At 42.5% G+C, this 24,975-nt stretch overlaps 1 protein-coding gene across 1 annotated transcript; it reads left to right on the top strand.

Moving 5' to 3' along the window:
• The first annotated feature begins 6,705 nt into the window (after positions 1–6,705).
• On the top strand, positions 6,706–22,785 carry LOC306975573 (serine palmitoyltransferase 2-like). Its single transcript, XM_079573161.1, has 12 exons — positions 6,706–7,342; positions 11,816–12,007; positions 12,732–12,886; positions 13,348–13,496; positions 14,811–14,935; positions 15,444–15,537; positions 15,622–15,727; positions 16,674–16,893; positions 17,331–17,457; positions 18,485–18,620; positions 19,370–19,499; positions 22,189–22,785. The coding sequence occupies exons 1-12, from the start codon at positions 7,190–7,192 to the stop codon at positions 22,306–22,308; spliced, it is 1,707 nt and encodes a 568-aa protein (XP_079429287.1). The 5' UTR covers positions 6,706–7,189; the 3' UTR covers positions 22,309–22,785.
• Positions 22,786–24,975: the final 2,190 nt, after the last annotated feature.

Genomic DNA, 24,975 nt, shown 5'->3' with positions numbered 1-24,975 from the left:
CTGTATATCCAGTATATATACACTTAAATATGTCCCACACATGAAACAAGCGCTTGACTGCATGTAATTCTCAGTCTTAAAACAAAAAATGGCAGAGAAAAAGAAACGCAAGATTGAACACGAGGGCTGAACATTTCTGCCACAGTGGGGAAATGATTATTTCGTCACAAACGTAAATGGGAGATATGTTTGTTTAATCAATGATACTGTTGCAGTAATGAACACAGTATTCATGTGTTAATAATCACAATTTCTAATAAACTCTGTTGATGTTAATATTTTTTTGAAGGGATTCATGTTAAGCTGTGGAATACCTTTTTTCTTTTGTTAAAAATAAATGAAAATCCCTTCATAGAAAGCTGTGATGAAGGCTATGTTTTACTTTAAGCATATTGAATATACATGCATTTTATTGAATTTGCTAACTTTAATACAATAGAGGTTATAAATCTGACCTCTACTGAGTGCGGCCCAGTGGCCCCTGACATAGGACCATACTTTGATCCATGTCTTGTACAACAACACACTGCGAAAAGGAGAATGATTTGAGCTACAAATGCTTGGTTATGCTCAGCTGCTTGTTCCATTAGCTTTTTGGCACAAGTCTTTAAATTACTTTGTTTCATAATTAGTCTTTGCTGCGAGGAGACTGTTGTGCTGGTGAAGAGCTGTGCCCATGGAAAGTTTATACACTGACTTTAGTTTATAATGATATCAATAATGAAAATGAAATGAATGTCTCAACACAAATCTCCTTTAATTAAGAACCTAATAATATATTACATAACAATACAAAACAATAGATAACATGAAGTATTTCTTTTTCATGAAGTCTCTGTGTAGTATTCTTGACAGTGTCGATGATAATGTAAAAATAACAATAAGGATTGTTATAATGAACTGTTGACACAAACCCCTCATGCCCATAGGCTGGTTGAACACTTTTCCTCTCCTTATCCATTTCTTGCAACTCCCTCACGTTCACTCTCAGCTTTTCTTGGAGCTCATGAATACAATGACCACATCACATCAAATATTCACAACACACACTAAAGCACACACCTCTGGTCTCCCTCTCCCACTCGTGAACACTGGAAAGCACATACACAGGCACGCACTCATGCACAGGCAGCCAGGGAGGGACAGAGCGGCCATCAAACTTTAATACAAGGCCCTCCAATAGACTCACAATGACTCAGACTGGGCCAACTGCCTTCTTTTTGCACTCTGATGCATTAAAGTTTCATTTAGACCATGTCAAGTGGATTTATTTTATCCGGCCGTTTGTAGCACAGTGTTTTTACACTTCTTCAATGTAAGGCAACTGGACAACATAATGACCAGTCAATTTACCTTTCGCAAAAAACACGCCCCCCATAGCAATTGTTTGCTAGCTCCGGCAAGAACTGGAGTTGAACACATGTCTTCGCGGGAGAGAAGTGTTAGTTGAACACATGTCTTCGCGGGAGAGAAGTGTTAGTGAGCACGATATCCTCATGATCAAAAACGGGAATGCAACGAGGGGAACACAACATCTATCGAGGCAAAAGTACATTTCTCTCCTGAAAACGGAAAAAATCCCCGGAACCAACAACAACACAGTTTCATGGACTGGGCATACCCTTGCATAATCGGGTAAGTTCCGGTCTGGGGTAGGCTTCATTCGCAGATTTAACATGACATGTGCGGGAAGCGCATAGCTCTCAGATGCTCGAGGAAACAGCCTCTTAGGGGGCACTTAGAAAGTAAACATGCCTGATATTAACAGTAATAATAATATCATAATAATAAAAATTGCAGATTTTAGTGGAATGGGTCAACCGTCTGTTGTTTATCCTTAATGCATTTGTCTTTCTATGTGCAAAGCAGTCCCTGAACTAGAAGATTTCAAATTCAACTCGATGGAGGCACTTGGCTGCCGAAGTGCCTCTGTAGTTTACATCTGTTTCCCCGGAGCTCAAGTACGCAACATTTGTGAGCTTATTCTGTGCTTGGCTCCGCAAGTGTTCGATCCTATTTGAGAATTCAAGTCAAACACAGCGGCTGCAGCTCAGGTTGAAGTGCCCTTGACCAGACCCCAGCGGTTCACTGATGTCCTTTTGGCTGCTTCACGGGGAGAGGGCCTGTTTCAGAGAATGCCTGCTGGAGTGGAGAACAGGAGTCCATTGGTGAAAATGTGTATTTATTAATTTTATTAATTTGGGAGATCAAAATACAGAACAAAAATCCTCAAGGGCAGAGTAACCACGCAGAGCCATTTTGAATGATAAATTACAAGACTGCACAAACAAATGAAATATATAAGGATTTATTAATCAATTAAGTTGTTAACTTGTAGATTAGCCTTAAGATTGACTAGGACACCAGTTCAAAAAGAAAACAAAATAAAAATAAGAATAAGCGGCTAAACTGCAGATTTGGCTGAAGGATGTGAATTCTTGAACCATGTACATTGACCCTTAGTCTGAAATAATACATACAGACATTACCAAAGGAAACTGGTTTATGGAGGTTTAGTGACCAAAATCAACAGACAGCATGACATTTTGAAAAGCAACACCCGATAGTAGATTACAGAATGGCATTCTGATTGGAACAGGCAAGACCTAAAAGTGCTGGGTTTAAAGAATGAATAATCAGATGAAATGTTCTTGAATTTATCTGAAAGTCAGTGGGTGAAGTTGAAGTGGATTGTGTTAATTGATGTGAGTCTTAAGGAGCCAGAGCTGTGAGGTGAGGTGAGAGGTGAGAGAAAGGTTTTCCACACTAAGATATGGTCCTGAAGGGCTGACGTCTGACGGCCGCTTGGTCGTGGTCTCTCAGGTGATGATAAGTGTGGAGGCCTGTCACAAGTTCATCTGGGCCTTAGCCGGCTGATGAATCGAGTTAGCTGCACCTCAGCTGGTAGTTTAAGCTCAAGCTTGACTCAAATGTTCAGCGCATCAAGAATGCTGTTGTCTTGTTGAAAAATGCAAAAGTAGTAACTGGATATGCTATAGGAGCGTCATGTTGACTCCCTTGTTTGCATACTCTCCTTCCCCGTCCTGGATCCGATCTCATCTGCATTCGAACTCGATTTCAGGATCCGCTTCCAGTAAATTGCTTTTTGGTGATACTGGGGCGGATCCTCGGTTTGACCCAATCGATTCAGTCATAACTCAATATGATCACAGAGGCATTTCACAGTCTTTGAAATACAGTCTAAAGACATTAACACATGAACAACATTCCAAAATGTGTTGCGCATGTATTATCGACATTCTACATTATGTACAAGCATCTTTGTTGACCTTGGGAAAGAAACGTCATTAGCACAGATCACATTCAGTTGTGTTCATTCTCATTGTGAATGAATGAATGAACTGGCTTCTGGTGTTTGTCTTTAGCGAGTGATAGTCCATTTCACAAAGTCATTAGAGTGGCTCTGACAAACCGGGGTCCCCAACTCTGGTGGTGATCAAAAGATTGGTTTATCACAGTTTTCATTGTCCTCAACCGTGTTCCTTACCTTACTTTAAAAGTCACTTTTTCTTTACAGAAGGTATTTACGACCCTTCTTGGAGTGGGTCTTGGAGGTTTCTTATCTGTCCCTCGAGTATGCAGTAACCACGGTGATGGGGCAGCATAGGTCAAATGTCACATGCTACACAAAACAAAAGGACAGTGTTTCTCACCTCACTGTTGCTAAGCTCCACTACTTCCCTCGTATAGAAATTAATTACAGAGGGAAAAATGGCCAACAGAGCTCCATTCTGCCATCTCCAGGCTCTGACACTGTCAACGCCACTTGGAAATTAATCACATTCCATCACAGAGACGGCTATAATCACACCATCGAGTAAAATCAGCACATAACACTGGGGGACTGGAGCACCACCAGTAATGTTATAATTACTACCGCTGCAGGCTGGATTCAGCACCACGGATAGCTCCAACAGGTGAGCTGCGTCTCTTGTCTTTTTACCATTCAACAGTTACGCAAGAGATGTAAGCACTACTAGAATATTAATAAATCAAAATTCAACATCTTCTCACAACATTATTACATACCAATCACACAGCCGAAAGCCAGACACATTAGAAAGGGAAACCCCACGCCCCCTCCCAAATAAGGAATTCCCCCACAAGCACTCCTCCACAATTTGCATATGTGTACATGGATTGTTTTCTTCATGCAGAACGATTGTAATCTTGCACTTGAATGGCAATTAACTCAACTTTACCAAGAAATACGATAAGAAGTGTCCTGAGGCTTTCTAGGATAACTTTTGTGCGGGCGTGTGCTGGAGGACATGTGCCAGAATTCCCCTATTTGAGAGTGCAGTGAGTCTCACATTGCCTGCCCCTCACTTATCGGAGTGAAGAGCGACAGGTGCACTGCCTTGACATTCCCTCGGGGGGCAGCGGCGGAAATAAGAACTGATGTGGGCCTGCTGCCAGCCCAGTGTCGGAACATTTACTTTAAAAATAAACTCACTTTCTGCAGGGCTTCTTCTGTGACATAAATGGCCCTGTTTGAGGACAGAAAAAAAAAACACATTTTCTGTTTTGACCTTTAAAGATTAATGCAGCATGTAATATTGCAATGTGATTTGTGCTAAGTCTTCATACCATCAAGTATGGAGTGAATGAATAATGCAATGTAAAGCATCTTTGAGTGTCCAGAAAAGCGCTATATAAACCAAATGTATTATGATTATGATTATTATTGTTATTGTTATCATCATCATCATCATCATCATCATCCTTATTTTTATACCTGTTATGGTACTGAAAAGAACACATTTCTTTCCACCAACCTATGCCCTAAGTCTCATGGGAGATCCTGCACATGTTTGTTTTTTTGTCATTGGTAGAATCTAAATGCTGACTCCAGAGAGCATCCACTAGGTCCAGAACTCCAACTCTGGACCATCTTGCTGGGAGATAGAAGGGCCAACCCCTATGCCACTGAGCATTCCGAGGACAAAATGAAAAAGAGAGCAGCTAAAGCTACAAAATAAATAAATAAAAATAGAACTAAAAGTAATAGATAAAAATAGAAAGGAAAGTGAATGTAAAAGTCAACAGTAAGATAAATAGCATGGGTCCATTAACAGGTCCTTGGGGTAGTCCATCATCACTAAACACGTGCTACACTTTTATTTCCCAGCTGAGATCAGAGGGTCACACCTGGGCAACACAAGGATGAACAGTACTAGTTTAATATCTATGCTGTATGTCCCAAGAGGAACAGTGCAAGCCTGCGAAACAGGTCGCACTGGGACCCGACTTTCACTGTATTTAGCGGCCACACATTAACAGCTCATGGGTCAAAGAGAGGCTCAAGCATAGCTGACTCCTCCAACTGTAACATGTACATGAGATGTTAACACAAGCCCAAAGGAAGTTTCGCTGCCAGAATTCAGCACGTTTATACTAATAAAGAGAAACTGTAAAAAAAAAAAAAGGGCCTAAAAGCTGTTCCCGTGCTTAAGGTTGCTTTTTTCTCGCTCCTCTTTTCTCTTAAAGGGCCTCGCTTTGTGTCCAGGGGCGCTATAGGTGCACACAGGAGTCCTTTGAATATCACTTAGAGATGGGAGTGTTGAAAATGATTAAAGTTATCAGTGTAATGTATCATTGATGGAGGGTCTGCCCTCATTAGTGTGTAAGAGCTCTCAGAGGGACTGGCCAAAGAAGGATGCGCTGGTAGAGGACACAGCTGCATTCAAGCCTTAAGAGGGTGGATTTATTGAGAAGAAATAGTGCACTCAAAAATGCATTTTATCCTAAAATCCTTTTATATATATATATTTTATTTATCATCGTATGTCCTTGAGTTATAGTATAGCATAGAAAATTCACTACACATTGGTTCATCTGCAGTCTTTTGCACCACCAATTTTATTTGGACAGTTTCCCTTTTCCACCACATGCAAAAGTAATATACGTACGCTTTTGAAAATGATATAGCTAGCGGTCTGTATTGCCTGAAAAGGTAAATCTTGATATTGTTATTATTTTACTCTTAGAAAGTCACAGTTTCATTTATATTACATCGCTGCCATCTTGTGGTGACGCACGAGCATCACCCGTCTCTTTTCAAAGCAAGTACAGATCACAATCTTACTGCCACTTTTTTTTAAATTAGGCCACATATTTTAATTAAGTATTCCTCTTTTCTCTGGAACTTTATGGTTACTCCTTGTTGTAATTTGTGAATTTGCGAAAGCACCCATGAAGCACCCTGTTGAAGCGTCATTAAGGAAGGAGGCTACAGGAGGCTACAGACTATACCAGCCATCGACATCCCCCTGTGTAAAAAAAACAAATATAGTATAATCACTCTGAACGTGCCAGGTTAACAGTCATCTGTGTTGACTTTAGATTTTTTTTTTTTTTTAAAAACCTTCCAAGGGAAAAATAAATAAAATACGGGTAACAAGAGACTGGGGCCTCCATTAACAACCAATTACATCATTAAAATGTGGGAAAAGGAGCGCAGTGATTAATTCTGCTGACACAAGGCTATAGCTGACACTCATTCTCAATACTGTCCAATGCTGCCACCTAGCGTGAGAAAGTAAAATAAATAAATAAATAATGAGCGGTGGGGTTCAACACTTTCCCTACACAATTGTGTTATACATGCTTTGTGAATGTGTCTATATTTTAGGTAGCCTAACAGCTACAGTGTCATTCGGTTTTCAGTAATCTCGTGTGGAAGAAAAAACATCGTTCAATCGGAAATGACTGATTTTCTGAATGCGGTTTGCGAAAAGTTTTGAAAAACTGGGGCAACACCCATTTCCATGTACTGTCTGTAGGCTGGGCCAGATGCGCAGAGAGGGCTGTGCTCAGTGGGCTGGCTGTCGGGGGCGTTTGGAAACAAGTAGCAAGCCAGGGAGATTTCTGTGGAATGAGTGACGCTGCTTGGATTCATTTGTGCGGATATTAGAGCAGAGTTTGCGTGGTAAAGGAAGCAGATGTGTGGAGATAGCTACTGAAAAAGTGAACTCTTTTCGTCGCTCGTGTACTAAATTCAAGCATGAAGTCTCTTCCGCTGCCACTGGCGCGCTGTTGCTGAGCGTGGAGACCGCGCTGTGAGCAAAGGCGCAGCGTTCCCAGCCCGGATACTGTCACCGCTTTGTACCGCTGTCCTCCTCCTACATGAACATTTCTTGTGTTCCTCTACAACAGTTGGCTAGAAATGATCGAGAACTCCACCATTAAGCCGATCAACGGGGACGCATGTCAGCGCAGAAAGAACGGACTGAAGCCGAAGAGAGACGGCTGGGTGAATGGACTCCAGCGCCTCCATGAGCCGCTGCCCGAGCAGCTGCACCGCGGGCTGTCCGGAGAGGTGAGGCCCGGGGGGACTGGGGAGTAGGGAAACACCGGCACAATCGGGTTTGCACGACCAGTGTCAGTCGGTACTGATCAGCCCAGAGACGTGAGTAGGGCAGAGCTTGAACCTATAATTATCTGTCAAGCAATATAGGCTGCTGTAGTCAGTTTACATAACATGAGAGGAATCAGTTATTATTACGTAGTCTGAACTCCGCAGCCTCTTAAACCATGAGCTGGGTGCATCACTAAAATGTCATATGCTTGTTGTGTATGTCAGGGCTGCTTAGTTTCCCTGGAGTGGTGGCCTTATTTCTAACCTTAACAGGTATTCTATTCCAATATTTTACTAAGTACTGGTATACTTTAAATAGCCTTTGCTCTGGAAATATGGGCATTCTGTGAAACAGTTTTAGAGCAAATGAAATTTGCACCCATGGGTGCATCCATTGTGTCTGTCCCCATTAGCAGGTCCCTTCAGCGTGATTGTTGCGCACAGCTTCATGTGTGCCATTATGTGTAATTTAACTACCTTACTTTTCCATCAGAATAGTGAAGATTTACTTTTATGTCAACAACAATGAACCTGTTTAATTTGTCCGATTAACCTAAGGAGACACACACAGAGTGACTGGCCAATAATTCATTGGCTGTTTAAGTTCATTGTACCCTGAGACAGAGTTCATTACTGCACAGAGCCTATTCTCCTGTGAGGTATGTGAGAGAGGCATGACCAGTCACATGCTGCACATAGTGCCATGGACCCAGTGATGAGAAGTAGAGTTGCCTAAGGCTGAAGACACACTTCCTGCGTTGCAACAACATTTAAGAAACTTGTAAAACTTTTAAATCAGATCAGTGTGTTTTTTTTTTGTCATACCTGATCATTCCGGCTTTATACTTTCTTCAATCTTCCTCAGAGTTGGTCACATGATGTTACTATGATGTGTCTGACTTTTCAGTACAGTGTCCTTGGTGTGTGCAAGCAAAAAAGACTCCCTCATCCCGGTTTATTGTCCCTACGACACGTATACGAATTTCCATTGCCTCCTGAATCCTGCGCCGGTGTTTGTTTTTATTCTGTCCCGATGTGTTCGGCTCTGTCCCTGTCCATGTGCTTCTCTTTTTTACAATGGTCAGATAGGGCGGATTTGAGTTGTTCTTGTTCAGCTTTTTGTTTTGCACGCCCTTGCAGTCTCTTGTTGGCATTCTGTTTCATTTTTCCGAGTACTGAAAGGCCTCTCTGTTTTTGTATAATTGTATTACATGACTTGTATATTAATATTATGTTTTCTCATTGCTCTCTGTGCTTTCTCTGTAATGCCCCGTTGTATGGTAATATAACCATAGTGGTGTGGTTCTTCGTTTTCTTTTTGTTTTCTCCCTTTTCTCCACAACCTGCCATCTCCCTTTTTTAACGTCCCAATTTGGGTGCCTGCATAGTTTGAATGCCTTTTTTCTGTGTCCTTTTCATCTGCTGTGATTTTGTCAAATAGCGTGTTTACAATGGATAGTTTATAGGCTGTGAGTGCTCTGAAGTCCATAGAAGGTATTGATCAGTATGGGTTCTTGTGTATGTTGATGCTGCCGTCTTCCTTTCTTTATGATGATGGTTTCCTCTTCGTGTGTGAATTGAATGCTCCCAGTGTGTGCCCCTATTGTGTTCAGGTGGTCTGTTAAAACTTGTGTGTGTCTTGTTTTGATCTTCTCCAGCCCATCACCTACATACCTTTTCCACAATGAGAGTCTGCACTGAATCGGTGCAGTGTTTATGGCCTTCTCCTCCAGATCTTCCATTTTTTTTTAAAAAGCCACAAGGCAAAACCCTTTTTTGTTTGTATATTTTTCCTTTGTACAGAAAATATGTAGACAAAATGAGCCAGATTATGTCCTGTTGTCTGTCCTGAGGCAGGTCTCGACTATGTTCAAGGTAACATGTATGGGTGTTTATGTGAAGAGTGAAATTCCAACTTGCGCCAATTGTTTTGAATTCCTGCAGCTTGGTTTGTCCTAAAAAATGGCTTAATGAGCTCTACTAATACTTTGGATAGATTGTATGTTACTGAACCGATACTGTCGACTGTTGGCCTCTGGGGTGTGTCTTTCTTGTGTATTTTGGGAGTTCCATAGATCCGTGGTTTGATGTTTGCTGTCAGTGTTAAGTGGTTGGAAGTGTCCTCGGGCAGCAAGGGAAGGGAGCACAACGGATTAGCGCTTGTGTTTCGCAGCTAGAAGGTCCCGGGTTTGATTCCCACCTGGACGGGGGGGGCCTTTCTGTGTGGAGTTTGCATGTTCTCCCCGTGACTACGTAGGTTTCCACTGGATATACTCCAGTTTCCCCCTCCACCAAAAAATGTATAATAGGTGAATCCTCCAGCCAGGTGATTCTGACCATCAGCCTGGCTCCACATCTGGAGATGGGTCCCTGGGTGCGGTACTGCCGCCGCCCACTGCTCCTTACGGGGTCGTCCGTAAGGATGGGTCAAATCAACAGCAGTTTTAGAAGTGATTTCAACACCCTTTTTATTTTCTTACATTGGGTCTCTCTTCATAAGTTCATGTGTCAATGGCGAGTAATATGCTTTCCATTTGTTTACCTCCACCGGTCAAAAAAAACGAAAAGGGTCTTGACGCAGCCGATGGACAGGGCAGTTGATCAGTGGAGCTCCACTTCTCCACAGGAAATGACGTCACTTCCACAGGCCAAAGCTAATCCAAACTCCAACTTAAAGGGGGGGTATTATGTAAAATCGACTTTTTCAAGCTTTACATCATGTTATTATGTCATTCCCTCATTAAAAACATGCCTGAAGTGTTGCCTTGGCACATTCACATATTTTTGAGTAATCTGTAAAAACTCTGATGGCAGCCATTTTAGGGACAGCTTTGCCTCAGTCCTCCTAGGAACGCCCCCACCTCCTGGAGACGCCTCCGAGCTTTCGTCACCAGCCGAGCTTTCGTCACCAGCCGAGCTTTCGTCACCAGCCGAGTAACCAACCACTGCTCCTCAGCAGAACCCCCTCCCCACTGATGCCACAGACAGCGTGTGGAGGGGGCGTGTCGGAAAGGGTCAGAGGTTCTTAAAGAGACAGAGGCCTATTTCAAGACATTCACTACAGCCATTTTGAGAGAGCAATTATATACACGGCAGTTATTCTAATTTACTGCATTTACAGACCAACAGAAGGTTTGGTCATCATTGTAGTGTGCTATAGACTGGTGCTATGTGATTGAAAAAAGCATCATACCCCCTCTTTAAGGATTGTGGAGTTCTCTAAAGGCATCGATTAATTTTTGATAAATGTTGGAGAAATGAAACTCCGCTGATCACTTGATTCTCCATCGGCTGCATTCAGACCCTCTTGCCAAAACGTGTAAATCCGCTGACAAGTCACGCCACAATAAAATCATGTGACCAATTCTGAGGAAGAGTGTCAGGTGTGAAAAAAACCACACTGGTTCCATTTAAAAGAAAAAGTTTACAAGTTAGCACAAGAAGACCAAATTAACCTTTTTTGGATTAACACTTTCAGAAGATTTGATTTGATTTATTTGAGCAATCATTATTTACATTACATTATCACATCATTTACACAATTATACCAACTCAAACGGAGTAGGCCGAAGCAAGAAAGCTAACAAGTGCCTACCCCATATCCAAAAGCACTTTACTGATGAAAATCCAGAGTATATGTAATATTTCTTTGTGATCAGATGTTTAAAAAGAGTCTAGTAGTCGGCTCTACAGCAGGTTAAAATCTGCTAAATCCCATCAGAGTAAATGGGGCTAATGTTCCGTTGAACCCGGAAGTAGAGTGATGACTTAATAACTTAAGAAACGTATAGAAATGGTCCTCAAAAGGCACCATGATGACACTGAAACTATACATGACTAAGATACATAAAATTACACCACTAACTGTTGTGAGCATTTGATCATTCACATTCAAAACCTCACAAGCACTATGGGCATACTTGGAAGTGAAGTCTGGGTAATGGGTGTTAAGTGATGATGTCATCACTCCACTTCTGGGTCCAACAGAGCTTTAGCCCTATTCACTATAGTGGGATTTAGCTGATTTTAACTAGCCTTTTAGCTACAAATATTACAAGTAGTTTTTAATTTTTTCTTTAGTAGTGTTTGTCTGGCATTAATTATCAAATTATTTTTGAAGGTTTATTTTAAATACAAAATAACTTAATTTTGCGTTATTTTTGCTGGGTTTATCAATGGAACTCTAAACAGTTTGGACCCGGAAGAAGCTTATTATTGTTTTATGATTTCACACTTGAGCTTATGCGTGTGATGTCATAACATAGTAAAGGAAAAAATCTTTGATTATGATATTGTTTGGTTTGCCTATTCCTTTGAGGTTCCATTTCTGTTTAGATTTAAATAGAAATAGAATCTGCATAACTGTTACTGCTACTGTGCATTTTGCCAAGTGCATTACTCCACCAGTGACGGAGATTTCTTTGTCATTCACAGATGAGTGAATCACCTAATGGCGGTCCACACCGCCGTCCCTTTGAAGAGTCCTTTGAAGAGACTCCTATGCTGGTGGCAGTGCTCACCTACATGGGCTATGCCATCCTAACAATCTTTGGTCACCTGCGTGACTTCCTGCGCCACTGGAAGATCGAAAAATGTAACATCACTGCAGAGAGGGAGGAACAAAAGGTAGGACATTCATTATGTTTCTTACATGTTATTCGGGCTTGTAGGACTGTATAAACTTATACAGGAGCGGACACATGAAGGGCAGTTTTGAAGTTTAATGTAGCTTCAATCTGTTACAAAGTAACATGGAATAACTGATTACTATGAGTAACTCCCTAGTTCCACATAACTGAGCTCATAGATCACATTTCTCAAATTAGCTTAGCATAGATAACAATAAATAGAGCCAGAAATTAACAACTGACTAAATGTCACCTGAAATTATACTACAAATATTATTTAACGGTCAAATATATCCTTTTAGCCCATTTCTGTTACAGACACAGACATTTACAACTGCCCAACTGACTGTCTGCTGCTCCGTTACCTAGCAACCATTAACTCCCCCACCTGGTCAACTATAATAGACAACTTATGGCACATGTATTTTTATCTCTATTTAATAGGGACAGAATAAAAAGCATTATTACATCAAACGGATGCCATGTCCACAGGCCACACACTCACTGATAGAAGCTGATTTTCAGATTTGTTCCTTGACACTAAACTGAACTGACACTAAACTGATTATATGAGGCATGAAAACTATATACAGAAAACGTTTTTTTAATTTAGCGTCTGCTGATAGAGGCCATTGTTTTATTTAATTCATTAATTTTGGGGGGAAAAATACTAAAAAATAAAAAATATCACTGATTCTTTGTGTATTGTTTTTTTTTCATAGGACTTTGTGCCTCTATACCAAGAGTTTGAAAACTTCTACACATGGAACGTGTACACACGAGTGCGAGACACCCTGAACAGGCCAATATGCAGTGTCCCTGGAGCCACAATGGATCTGCTGGAGAGGACGTCCCATGATTACAACTGGACTTTCGAGTAAGAATCGCATATATCATAAGTACAAGCTAAACCCTCTTTTTATTTTATTCAACACATTTTAAGCATTTTTTTCTGCTTAAATTTTACAACTTATGATACATCCTTTTCCTAACTGGGTTTAAACATTTGATACTGAATGGCCACACAAGTCTCTATTAATATTTGTGCTTGGGGAAATTTGCAAAATAACAATATTGAGTTTGGTAAATTAACGCAAAAGATACAAAGATTTCCTGAGTAATATTTCAAAATGGGGGGTGGGGGGGGGGGGTGTCAGCGGTTTGTCTGCACTTCTTCTTTTTAGTTGCACATAAACCAAAACCGATTGCAAGCACCCAAGAAATCTGTGACAATTTCTTGTTGTCGATGTCTCCCGCACCAAGCTTCAACAAATATGTGGAAACAGAGGCATTGTCCGTAGCTAACCCCCCCCCTGTGTTTGCCTCTCTTGCCTCCAGGTACACAGGAAGGGTGGTGCATGATGTGATAAATCTGGGCTCGTACAATTATCTGGGCTTTGCGGAAAACACCGGAGCCTGCGCTGACGCTGCAGCTGCCATCACCAAGAAGTACGGCGCGGGAGTGGCCAGCAGCAGGCAGGAAATGGGTACAAGCACTCGCACATGAGCAATAAAGTCACTTGACATGAGCAAGCAAAGAACAGACATTGGTGGTATTACGTTGAGGTTCCCCTACTTTTACTACATTGTTTTTGTATTATAAGTAGGCTACCTTTATTAGCGACTACAAGACCACTGGACTCTATACGTTTGTTAAGTGTAACGTCATGACTTCCGCTTCCAGGTCCTAGCAGACGGGCAAACATGCGAGCAAAAAACATAAAAAACTATCAAAAACAACCATCAATATTTCTGAAACTCAACGGAGAGTTACTGAACCTACTTATTTCTCAGACTCATTAGCCAAAAATGCCGCACCTACTGCTAAAAAAGTTATATTTACGAAAGTCAATACTTCCGGGGTTAGCGTAGCTAATGCGCCGTTAGTATTTATCTCAGCTAACCCGGATGTACCGATTTTGGTAAATACTGCTTTTATAGCAGTAGGTGCAGCATTTTTGGCTAATAGGCCTGATAAATAAGTATGTTCAGTAACTCTCTGTTGAGTTTCAGTAATATTGATTGTGGTATTAAAGAGTTTTTTGTAGTTTCTCGCACTTCTCGGGACCTGGAAGTAGAGCTGTGATGTCACCACTTAACAAACATGTAACAACACAAATCTGGAATCGCCCATATGTGGTCATGTTTGAAGCAGTTGAGGGGGAAAATAAAGAGGAGAAAAATATAAACTTTATATAATTACTCCAAAACTACTAACAAATGCTGAATTATGAATATAGTTTTCTACCCAATAAAAATAATTTACAAAGACATGGACAGGAGCAAAGTAGTTCAACAGCCCATAAATACATAAACAATGGAGAATGCTAAAATGCTACATGCTAACGCTAGCTATGACAGCCTTTTTTTGTTGTTGCTTCAACTGAACAACGTGCTGTAAAAACATCCATATGGACCAGATTTAGACTTCATTTGTGTGTTATAAATAAGTTTGTATCCTGCCAGAAATCAGCTAAAAAGAGTGAAAAATTGTGTTTCCCAAAACATCGGGGAGGCCACGCCCCCCTGTATGACCCAATGCCGACTGTATCTGTCGTCGTTCTGGAATTTTTGTAAGAATTTTCTAAACTTTCTATCTGTGTCCCTACGGCTACGTAAAATGTTTACAAAAATCCTTAATTCACTCCTTGGCAGAGCTAACAGAGGCCCTCCATTAACTAAAGTATTTGAATTCTGGAGCGTTTACATTTCCACGTTGAGCCTACTGAAATGTGGGTTTGTGAATTATTTTGCATAATGTATTATCTGCAATCCTCCATGGCTTTCTTTGTGCCTGTTAGGTAACCTTGACAGACATGAGGAGCTGGAGAGACTGGTCGCTAGGTTCCTGGGGGTGGAGTCAGCGATGACTTTTGGGATGGGGTTCGCCACCAACTCCATGAATATACCAGCACTGACTGGCAAGGTATTTGTGATTTTCCAACACTTGTTTGAAATAAGCCATGTTGCATTTATTTATTCATTCATCGCTTATCGTCTTCATATTTCGGCCCATTTCACAAATTGACTCTAATGGGAACAGTTTTAGTGTGTTGATGTCTTGTGCACTTTGCAGCCACATTAGAAAGTGCCCCTAATGCATCTCCACCGCTCTAAGCACTGTTGCCTTTAACAAAACCTCACATACTCTTCGCTTCCTGTGCCGTTGAACCAAAACAGTGGTGTTTCCTATCAGGATGAAACACCTACTTTTGTTATTGGCCACTTGTTTTGCTAAGGACATGTTCCAAAAAAATGTCGAATGTTTGAGGAAGTTGAAACATACTTCTTATAAGACTAATGCTTATCTTGTGACAATTACAATGCCAGCCAGTATTTGGGATTGTACTACCGATGTCGTTTTAGCGGCAGCTGTTTGGAAAAATAACAAATGATTTGCTGACGGATGCTAATTTGAGTGTCTGTTCGCACAGGGCTGTTTGATCCTCAGTGACGAGCTGAACCATACCTCTCTAGTGCTGGGAGCCAGACTGTCCCGCTCTGTCATCCGGGTCTTCAAACACAACAGTGAGAGCGAGCCCACCCACCAAGACGCACTTCGCACAAAGTTAAGCATGTGTCTAAGTGTTTCTTTTTTCTTTCTCCTGTCAGATATGCAGAGCCTGGAGAAACTCCTCAGGGAAGCTATAGTTCACGGTCAGCCCAGGACACACAGGCCATGGAGGAGGATCCTTATATTGGTGGAGGGCATCTACAGGTACTGGAGTCAACTGAAACTCTGATATTTAAGTGCAAGTATATTTTAGAATTTACCTTGACAGTGGTGGCAAGCAATGACAGTTGGAAGTCTTTTCTCCACTTTCCCTGCATTTTTAGTTAAACTTTGAACTTTAGTCACCAGCAGAAGTTGATGATTCCGCAACTTGCAGAGACTTTGGGTCGTTGTAAAAAGAGCTTGTAAATGTTTGACCCTTAAAACAAATATTTGTCAATTAGAGAAGCATCATCCGTCAGCCAAATCTTTGCTGATATGGCTGAGATCAAAGCCTGAGTGCGTTTTATAACTCATTTTAAAACCGAGATTCGTCACAAAGCAGTGGCCCAGCAGCAGTAGCACAAGATGATGATGCACTTCGGCCAGTGGCACCTTGGGGTGTAAATTGTAGACCTTGCCTGCCTGTGCTCCTCACACAATCATTAAACTGACAGTCCTGGCTCCAGCAGCTGCTGTCTGTGCTGCAGATGTTGCTCTCTCAGTATTTGATGGCCTCATAAACCTTTTATGTTTGTTGCTTACGAGTTAAGTCAGTCAGTTGTGAAGTAAATAATTCAGGATAGATCAGCGCTTCTACCGTTTAAATCTTTCTGTGGCTGTAATATCTGATGGTGTAACAAACTCAAAGTTGTTTTTAGTCTTTGGAAATCAATAGCAACTGTAAATTCTTCTTTGCAGCCTGAGGTTGTGTGAAAAGACAGAGACCCTCTTCAAATAAACCTGTGTTGATTTATAAACCTGTTTCCATTTTCTTCCACAAAATTTTCCGTCTGGGGGTGGAGAGTTGTTAGAGAGAGTGCATGGTTCGCCGTTTATACACTGCATTCTCAAATAACATCTTGGCTTCAGGTCCTGCACGAGACGGCGCGGCCCCGTCATGTGCCGATTGCTGAGAAACACTTAGCAGCTGTTTTTTTTCTGCCTGCAGCATGGAGGGCAGTGTTGTGCGGCTGCCGGAGGTGATCGCCCTGAAGAAGCGCTACAAGGCATTTCTCTACTTGGATGAGGCGCACAGTATCGGAGCCCTGGGGCCCAGAGGGAGGGGCGTGGTGGACTACTTCGGATTGGACCCCCGTGACGTGGATGTACTGATGGGCACTTTCACTAAGAGCTTCGGGGCCGCTGGGGGATACATCGCTGGGAAAAAAGTAAGAACCCAGGCTTTAAAATAGATGCCGCACCGATTTAGGGAATGCACCGAGGGCGTCAATATACACTTCACATCGGGTTTGGAGATGTGTTGAGGAGGAGACATGTGGATGTCATTCATACAAAGCTTTTAAGGGGAGTCGAAGTGCAGCACATTAAGCAGGCATTACCGCTCAGACTCACACACTTTTCAGACCGTTTAATTAGATTAGCTCCATTTGCCACTAAACATGCGAGATATAAAAAAGTTAACCTGGACCGGTGCCCTAAAATTGGTTTGCACCGTAGTACATTTTAATTGCAATAGGACATGTCCTGACTCGATGTTCCCTGAGCTGTAAAAATAATAGAAAAAAAGTAAGGAGAGGCCCACATAACTCCCACCAGAACAGTTTTGGAGTGAGCCTTTTGACTAACTGTCTGATTGTGTTTGCAGGAGTTGATTGACTACCTGCACTCCCACTCCCACAGTGCAGTCTACGCCACCTCCATGTCTCCTCCTGTGGTGGAGCAGATCATCACTTCTATGAAGTGCATTATGGGAGAGGATGGCACAACTATTGGTACGTAATTTGTTTTAATATTATTTGAATTGCTAACAGTTTATACACATTACACTGGGAAAGGAGGAAACTAATGTACTAATGTCATTTAGTTTATCTTTATCTTATTAAGGGGCTCAACAGGAACTGGAAGTAATTATCCCAAGCAGTATACTCAGAGTACCCCCTGCCTCGAGGATCTTGCTGATATTATTGTGAAGGGGCCAAATAAACTAAAGATTATTCAGTATTTAATAGTATGTTGTGTTTAAAGTGAAGCTAAAATACACTCAAAAATCTCTCTATTCAAAATCAAAATCTTTAATTTTGAATCTGAAATATTTGAAGTACCTCCTGCTGAGTGCTTTAGTACCCCTGGTTGGGAAACACTGAGCTATGTGATTACTGATGGCCATAGTGTAGATATTTTACAAGAAAGATGGGACCAATTACTTGAGAAAACAGCAAAATGCTTATATAACTTTTCTATATATATTTTTTTTTAACATTTTGAATGGCATTTTTTGCTTACGGCACCAGGGAGGAGGAGCCTGGACTGTTGAGCTCCAATTACAGCTGATGCAGTTTTCACTCTTGGCCACCAGGGGTCAGTGCAAGCTAACTATAATTGACAGAAGCGTGGAGTCTTATCTTTAATCTGAGATTGTATTTAGCACAAACTACAGCCCTGCTCTCATCGTTGTCGATGTATTTTTGAAAACGACTCCTATATTTACATGCACTGAGGAGTTTGGCCGCTCACAGTTTGGTGTTTGCTGCTTCTGTTCGCTGGTCCTGTGGGAGCAGCACAACATAGAGCAGAGTGAATAGCTTCATCTCCCCATGGCGCCGAGTGCTTTGACATTCAGATGTTTTCTATTCTCAGATGTGATTGTAATTTTAGCGGCTTGCATTTTTTTTTTCTATTCTTTTCTCGTTGTTACAGAGATGTGGAAAATATATGTATGAAGCCCCGCTGCAGTACTGGTTTGTTTGGTGTGTCAAGCCTTAGAGGTGCTGTGCGTAAATATCACGTTGTCCTCCTCAGGCTGTGAGCGTATAAGGCATCTGGCAGAGAACACGGCCTATTTCCGGAAGCGTCTGAGAGAGATGGGCTTCATCATTTACGGCAACAACGACTCGCCCGTGGTTCCCTTGATGCTCTACATGGTCGCAAAGATCGGGTACGCTTGAAGAGCTTGCTGGATTTCCAGTGTAACCGTACGATTACTCGTATAGCACCCCTGACCAAATTTATGATGATTCAGGCCAGGGCCGGCCCTAACCAACTTGAGATTGAACTTTTGCCCCCCCTCCCAAATAAAATAAAAAATAAAATGTGCTTCATGAAACACACAACAGTTATATTTCAGGAGGAACCTCTACTCCTTCAATATACAGTTCTGAAGTAAATTTACCAAAAAAAATTGATGACGATGTTACACGGCTCCCCGAAGGCGTAGAAGGACCGAGCGGGCTCATTTGAAAGCTTGAAACCTCTAGTTTCCAACACAAACTATCACTATTTATTTCTGTTCCCAAATTATGTCAGAAAATAGGCAATGTTGTAGCTAGGGTTAAAAAATGATAGCACAATTCGGCGCCCCTTCCAGCAGATGGCACCCTGGGCGGCCGCCTGGGTCAGCATTGACCCAGCTTTTTTTCCCAAGACTTTCTGGCAAGTCATTTGCACAGTTTTCCCGCACAATCTATGAAGGATTTTGGGCCAATCCTCCTGCTTTTACTGAGCCAAGATAAACCCCAGTTGATTTCAATTTCACAATCATCACCATGTGCTTGGGAGTTTCCTGAATGGAAGATTTACAGTACAAAGACATAAATTGGAATATACTTAAAACAATGCATTTTTCAAGGTTACTGTACTTTTTACTCCAAATCCAAACGTCTTCTTCATGTGTGTTTTCCTGTGCAGAGCGTTTGGCCGGGAGATGTTGCGGCGGAACATAGGCGTGGTGGTGGTTGGATTCCCCGCAACGCCCATCATCGAGTCCAGAGCGCGCTTCTGCATCTCGGCTTTGCACACTCGAGAGATGCTTGACAGGGTAACTCATCTGAATGTCATTCTGAAGTCCCATCTTGAAAAACCATTGAGATTAGTCCACTTCAGTGACAAAGTCCAATGCCCCCCCCCCCCCCCCCCCCCCCCCCCAAAGAACACCCACATACACTCTCACAATGAAGATCGTGAAATGGTTGTAGTTTCCCAATTTATTCTAACAAGCCCTCAGTTACATCTGAATAAACTTTTCCTTATCTGCATGGAATTACACTTGCTAGCTGTGAAATTCCTTGGGTTTATTTTTTCTCAGAAAAGTAGGAAACAGTCCTGGCAGTGGCAGTCGGCAGCCTCTAATTGTGTTCTTGTGTTTCAAAGTGTAACAAACGGGAAAAGACAGCCACATGAGCAGCTGTGGTTTTTGGCTTGGATACAGTGTGCACAAAAATGTCCTCAAGACGAGGCTTTTATTTCCAAGATTCATAGCAAAATCAGTTTAAGCCATTTTACATTGCTGTGATATTATAGTAGCTCTTTGCCTCTCGTAAAACTGCGGAGATGTTGGCACGTGATGTTGAATGTGTTACTCCTGCTTAGTGTTTACTGTAAGCACTTAACACAGCAACTCGGTCATGGGTTAAATTCTCAGTGGACGGTGTGGACTCTGTTGCAAAAAGATAAATATTGATACTATATTTTTATAGGAATACAAATACATATTATTAACCCTGGACGTACAACAAACAAGGACCGTGATGTCGCACGGCATGGTGCAGCCGGGGCCCCACCCTGGAGCCAGACCTGGGGTTGGGGCCCAAACGCGAGCGTCTGGTGGCCGGGCCTCTGCCCAGGGGGCCCGGCCGGGCACATCCGTAGGGGTCGGGTGCGGAGAGGACTGGGTGGCAGTCAGAGGCAGGTGCCTTGACGACCTGGTCCGCATGCGCAGCTTCTGGCGTTCGGGACATGGAACGTCACCTCGCTGGGGGGGAAGGAGCCTGAGCTTGTGCGGGAGGTTGAGAGATACCGGCTAGATATAGTCTGGCTCACCTCCACGCACAGCTTGGGTTCCGGATCCCAACTCCTGGAGAGAGGCTGGACTCTCCATTTTTCTGGAGTTGCCCGCGGGGAGAGGCGGCGAGCTGGGGTGGGTTTGCTCATATCCCCCCAGCTCAGCCGTCACGTGTTGGAGTTCACCCTGGTGGACGAGAGGGTCGCGTCCCTACGCTACGGTCTCTCACCGCTGTCTCGGCCTACGGGCCCAACATCGGTTACCCACGTGGGTAACGACAGTGAGACCTGGGAGGGAGTGATTGGGAAGAACGGCCTCCCCGACCTGAACCCGAGTGGTGTTCTGTGATTGGACTTCTGTGCTAGTCGCAGTTTGTCCATAACGAACACCATGTTCGAGCACAAGGGTGTCCATAAGTGCACGTGGCACCAGGACGCCCTAGGCAGGAGGTCAATGATCGACTTTGTAGTTGTGTCGTCTGACCTCCGGCCGCGTGTCTCGGACACTCGGGTGAAGAGAGGGGCTGAGCTGTCAACCGATCACCACCTGGTGGTGAGCTGGATCCGCTGGCAGGGGAGGAAGCCGGTCAGACCCGGCAGGCCCAAGCGTGTTGTGAGGGTCTGCTGGGAACGACTGGTGGATCCCTCTGTCAGTGGGGTCTTCAACTCCCACCTCCGGAAGAGCTTCACCCTGATTCCGAGGGAGGTTTGGGACATGGAGTCCGAGTGGACCCTGTTCTCCTCCTCCATTGACGATGCGGCTGCTCGTAGTTGTGACCGTAAGGTCTCTGGTGCCTGTCACGGTGGCAATCCCCGAACCCGGTGGTGGCGCCCGGAAGTAAGTGATGCCGTCAAGCTGAAGAAGGAGTCCTACCTGGCCTTGTTAGCTTGTGGGACTCCGGAGGAAGCTGAGAGGTACCGGCAGGCCAAGCGTGCTGTAGCTCGGGCGGTCACAGAGGCAAAAACTCGGGTCTGGGAGGAGTTCGGAGACGCCATGGAGGAAGACTATCGGTCGGCCTCGAGGAGATTCTGGCAAACCATCCGGCGCCTCAGGAGGGGGAAGCAGTGCTTCACCAACACGGTTTACAAATGCCACTGTAGCGGGATCTGTGATGTAGGGTGATCTCTTCTGATTGGCTGAGTGAGGAGTACATGCTTCTTTACATATGGCCCCCCTGCTGCACATCAGCAAGGTAAAGTGGGCAGAAATTACCAAAAATAGTCACTTGTCCTATAAAGGGTTAAAGCAGATTTTTTTAATATACAGTATATTATTATTAAGCACCATTTACCTTTTCAAGTTTTGTTTAAAAGTATTCTGCATTTGCATCACAAACTTTGATATTCCATAGCCGCGCTTTAACCACTTCTTCAGTAAACACTTTCTCTTATCGTCTTCCGCTCATATTTTGATTGCCGCCGGTGATTGAGATTGTTCTTGCCGACTCCAAAACTGACCCAGCTTGAACCAGTCCTCCGCATTAATAGGATCTCATCTGTTTGCTCACATCTCATCTGCGCCATTTGTTCAGCATTTTTTACTCCGTGTACTTGCTCCCTCCGTCATCATCGCACCACGCCACTGTGTTCTTTATGCAAATGTCTCCTACGCACCTGCATTCACCGTTGTTAAGGAGAAGTTCATAACAATTGCGCAGAAAGTGACGTGAAACCTGTGAAGAAAGCCATTGCCTTGATTCTATATTGTTTTGTCTTTGTTTTCTCAGGCTTTGAGCGCCATCAATGAGGTGGGTGACCTCCTCCAACTCAAATATTCACGCAAGAGGGTACGACCATCTTTGGCTTGTTCGTGTGACGCCAGCTTGCTCGAGGACATTGATAACTAACGGTGTTCTTTGGTAAGAAAAAGTGGCCAGACCAACGCACAGAATCACAAAAGGAGACGATTAAGAAAAGCTCTCTGTAACTCTGCATTGCCTTACTCACCTTGGGAACAATAGACGAAAACACCATTTGTATTACTCAATGCCATGGCTGTGTTTTGTATATCAGTATTTTGCAATGTAAAGTTATTTTTGCTATATGGTGGAATAGCGGTGTTGGAGCAGCTCAATTCCTGCGCCTTTGGAGAAATAGCCAAGATCATAGGAGCTTGGCAATAGTGGGATAGGTTTCTCGGCCATCAAGTGTCAATGGGTTCTGCAGCTTTCATAATATAGTAGCATGGTTGTTATCACTGTTACATTAACAATATAATCATCTATCTACATCTTTATGGTTTAAATAGACGAGTATTTGTTCTTCAAACAGTCAAATTTCACCACATTGAGACGTCAGGGAGAGAGGTGGGGAAACAAAAGATTTACAAAACGAATATACTGTATCATTTGGTGTATTTTAACCTCTTAACCCCCAACCTGAACCGAGCACATTTTCACCAGTTTGGCTTTACCCAAATCTAAAAGCTTTTTTTTGGGGGGGGAAAAGCAGCAATATAGCAACGAGACGAAATCAAGGATGAAAACGCAACAAAAGAAGTGAGTGAAGAGCGACATGAAAGTGGCAAAAATGTGGCAAAACGCAACAAAAAAGCAATGAAAGAAAAACGGTGGATAAGCAACAAAAGTCGGACAAAAAAAACTACAATAAATTAAGTGACAAAAATCCAGTGACCACGTGACAAAAAAAAATTAAGATCAGTTTTGTAGGCCTTTGCTTTCAAATGAGGCATTACCCTGTTGCTCTCCAGTCGAGAAGCTTTTAGAATGTGGGTAAAGCCAAACTGCGCTCGGTGAAGGCGGGGGTTAAGAGGTTAAGCCCGTACCTCGGTGTTGGACATGCCTTGACGTTTATTGCTTACTGGCTAATGTATCAAGCCACACAGTGCTATTTTGGACCAAAAGGCTGCATTTACATTTCATAACTTTTTCAACTTGCCATATTAATCCTTAATTGACGGCGATTATTCCTGCTATGTGATTAATATCATCAATATCAGTATAGGTTATTTTAGATGTGAATACCAAGAACCAAATTGCTAGGACACATTTCCAAAGACCATAGCTGGCAGATGACTGGTTTTAGAGACGAGGTCATAATTGCTAATAGTCACTGTGTCTTTTCAGTAGTGCGGTATAATGTACTTTGTGTTACTGAACATGAGAGAATGAATGCAGCTCAAACATACACATAAACCCACTCCTGTATGCAGGCAGCGCGCTCATCTCTCATTGAAATGCATGGTCAGTTGTCAAACAAATCCTCCCCGGGAAAAAAAAAAATGTGTTGCATTGTTGTTCCATTTTCTTCGGAACATACAGTATGGATCTTTTATAAATGTTATATTCTGTTTTTGAGTGAGGCTGGGATTAACTTGAACACGCCTATATATATGTCATAAAGAAGAAAAAAAAAGCGGTGATTAAGGGGGAAAAGCGGGAATGTACAGTATTTTTGCACTTAGCAGATACATTGTCAGATCATTAAGTGACAAGATAAGAAAATAAAAAACAAGGTAATTCTGCAGCTATGTTTTATAAATGCACTATATGTTTCTATTGCAAGATCACACAATGATAGAAAGAGTCTGTATGTTGCAAGTTTGTTGCTACAGCTAATCTGAGGATGGAAGTTTGACTGTGGTAGTCAAATCTGCCCGTATGGATTTTCCAAAAGTAATGAATCTACTATTTTTGTAAGGCAATTATTTCTGTGTTTTGGCTCAAATGGTCAGATGCCCAAGTGCGCGTGTGTGTGTGTCCGTGTTTTGTTTTTCCCTCAAATTGCTCTTTCGTAATGTGCCTTTTAAAGAGAATGATTCACCAAGGTAGATTCCATGACAACTTGTATTCGCCCCTGATGAGGTATTGTGGGAAAGTAATGCATTACTTCTCATGCTTTTGTACTTTCCTATACTAATGTTACTGCTTATCTTCCACACAGACGATATATATTCTAGTATTACTATGAAAGATAACGTTATGTTGATATAGTGCCTTGAAGCTAATTATATACAAAACATTTAGTTTGCAGCTCAGTTTTACTCGTGGTTGACTCTTTCCATCACTCGATCACTGGTTTGCTCCGTGTGTTGGCCATTTCAAATGTTTGCACTTTTACTGCAGATTGTTATGTAACAAAGACACGCCATAATGCGCCATAATAAAACTATACCGCTGTTCTGGAGTGCTGCTTTGTGACTTTTCTTTTTTTTTTACTTCTTTATACGGCGAGGGCTTATGAGAATTTCTACATCTGGACAACAGGACTGGACTGAGACGTGAATCATTTTCTAAGTGAAGCCAGTGCATATTTTATTGGGTAGTGTTCCAAAGTTTAAACTCGTCAGACAAAACAAACAAAATGTTGTGTTTTCAGAAAATGTTTGATCAAAGGTTTTGCATGGGTTGATATCACCAGAATATTAACCAGTATATGGAAGCAAAAGTAATTCTGATATCAATGGTCGTGTATAGAGTAACCCAGCCCTAGCCAGTTGGGGTTTGACGTAACTGCTCTTCTCAGTATTTAAAGCAATTGTGCCCAGAAGTTCT

The sequence above is a fragment of the Gobius niger genome (genome assembly GCF_951799975.1).
Source record: "Gobius niger genome assembly, chromosome: 16".
Taxonomy (NCBI): domain Eukaryota; kingdom Metazoa; phylum Chordata; class Actinopteri; order Gobiiformes; family Gobiidae; genus Gobius; species Gobius niger.
This window is presented reverse-complemented; position numbering and strand designations above follow the sequence as displayed.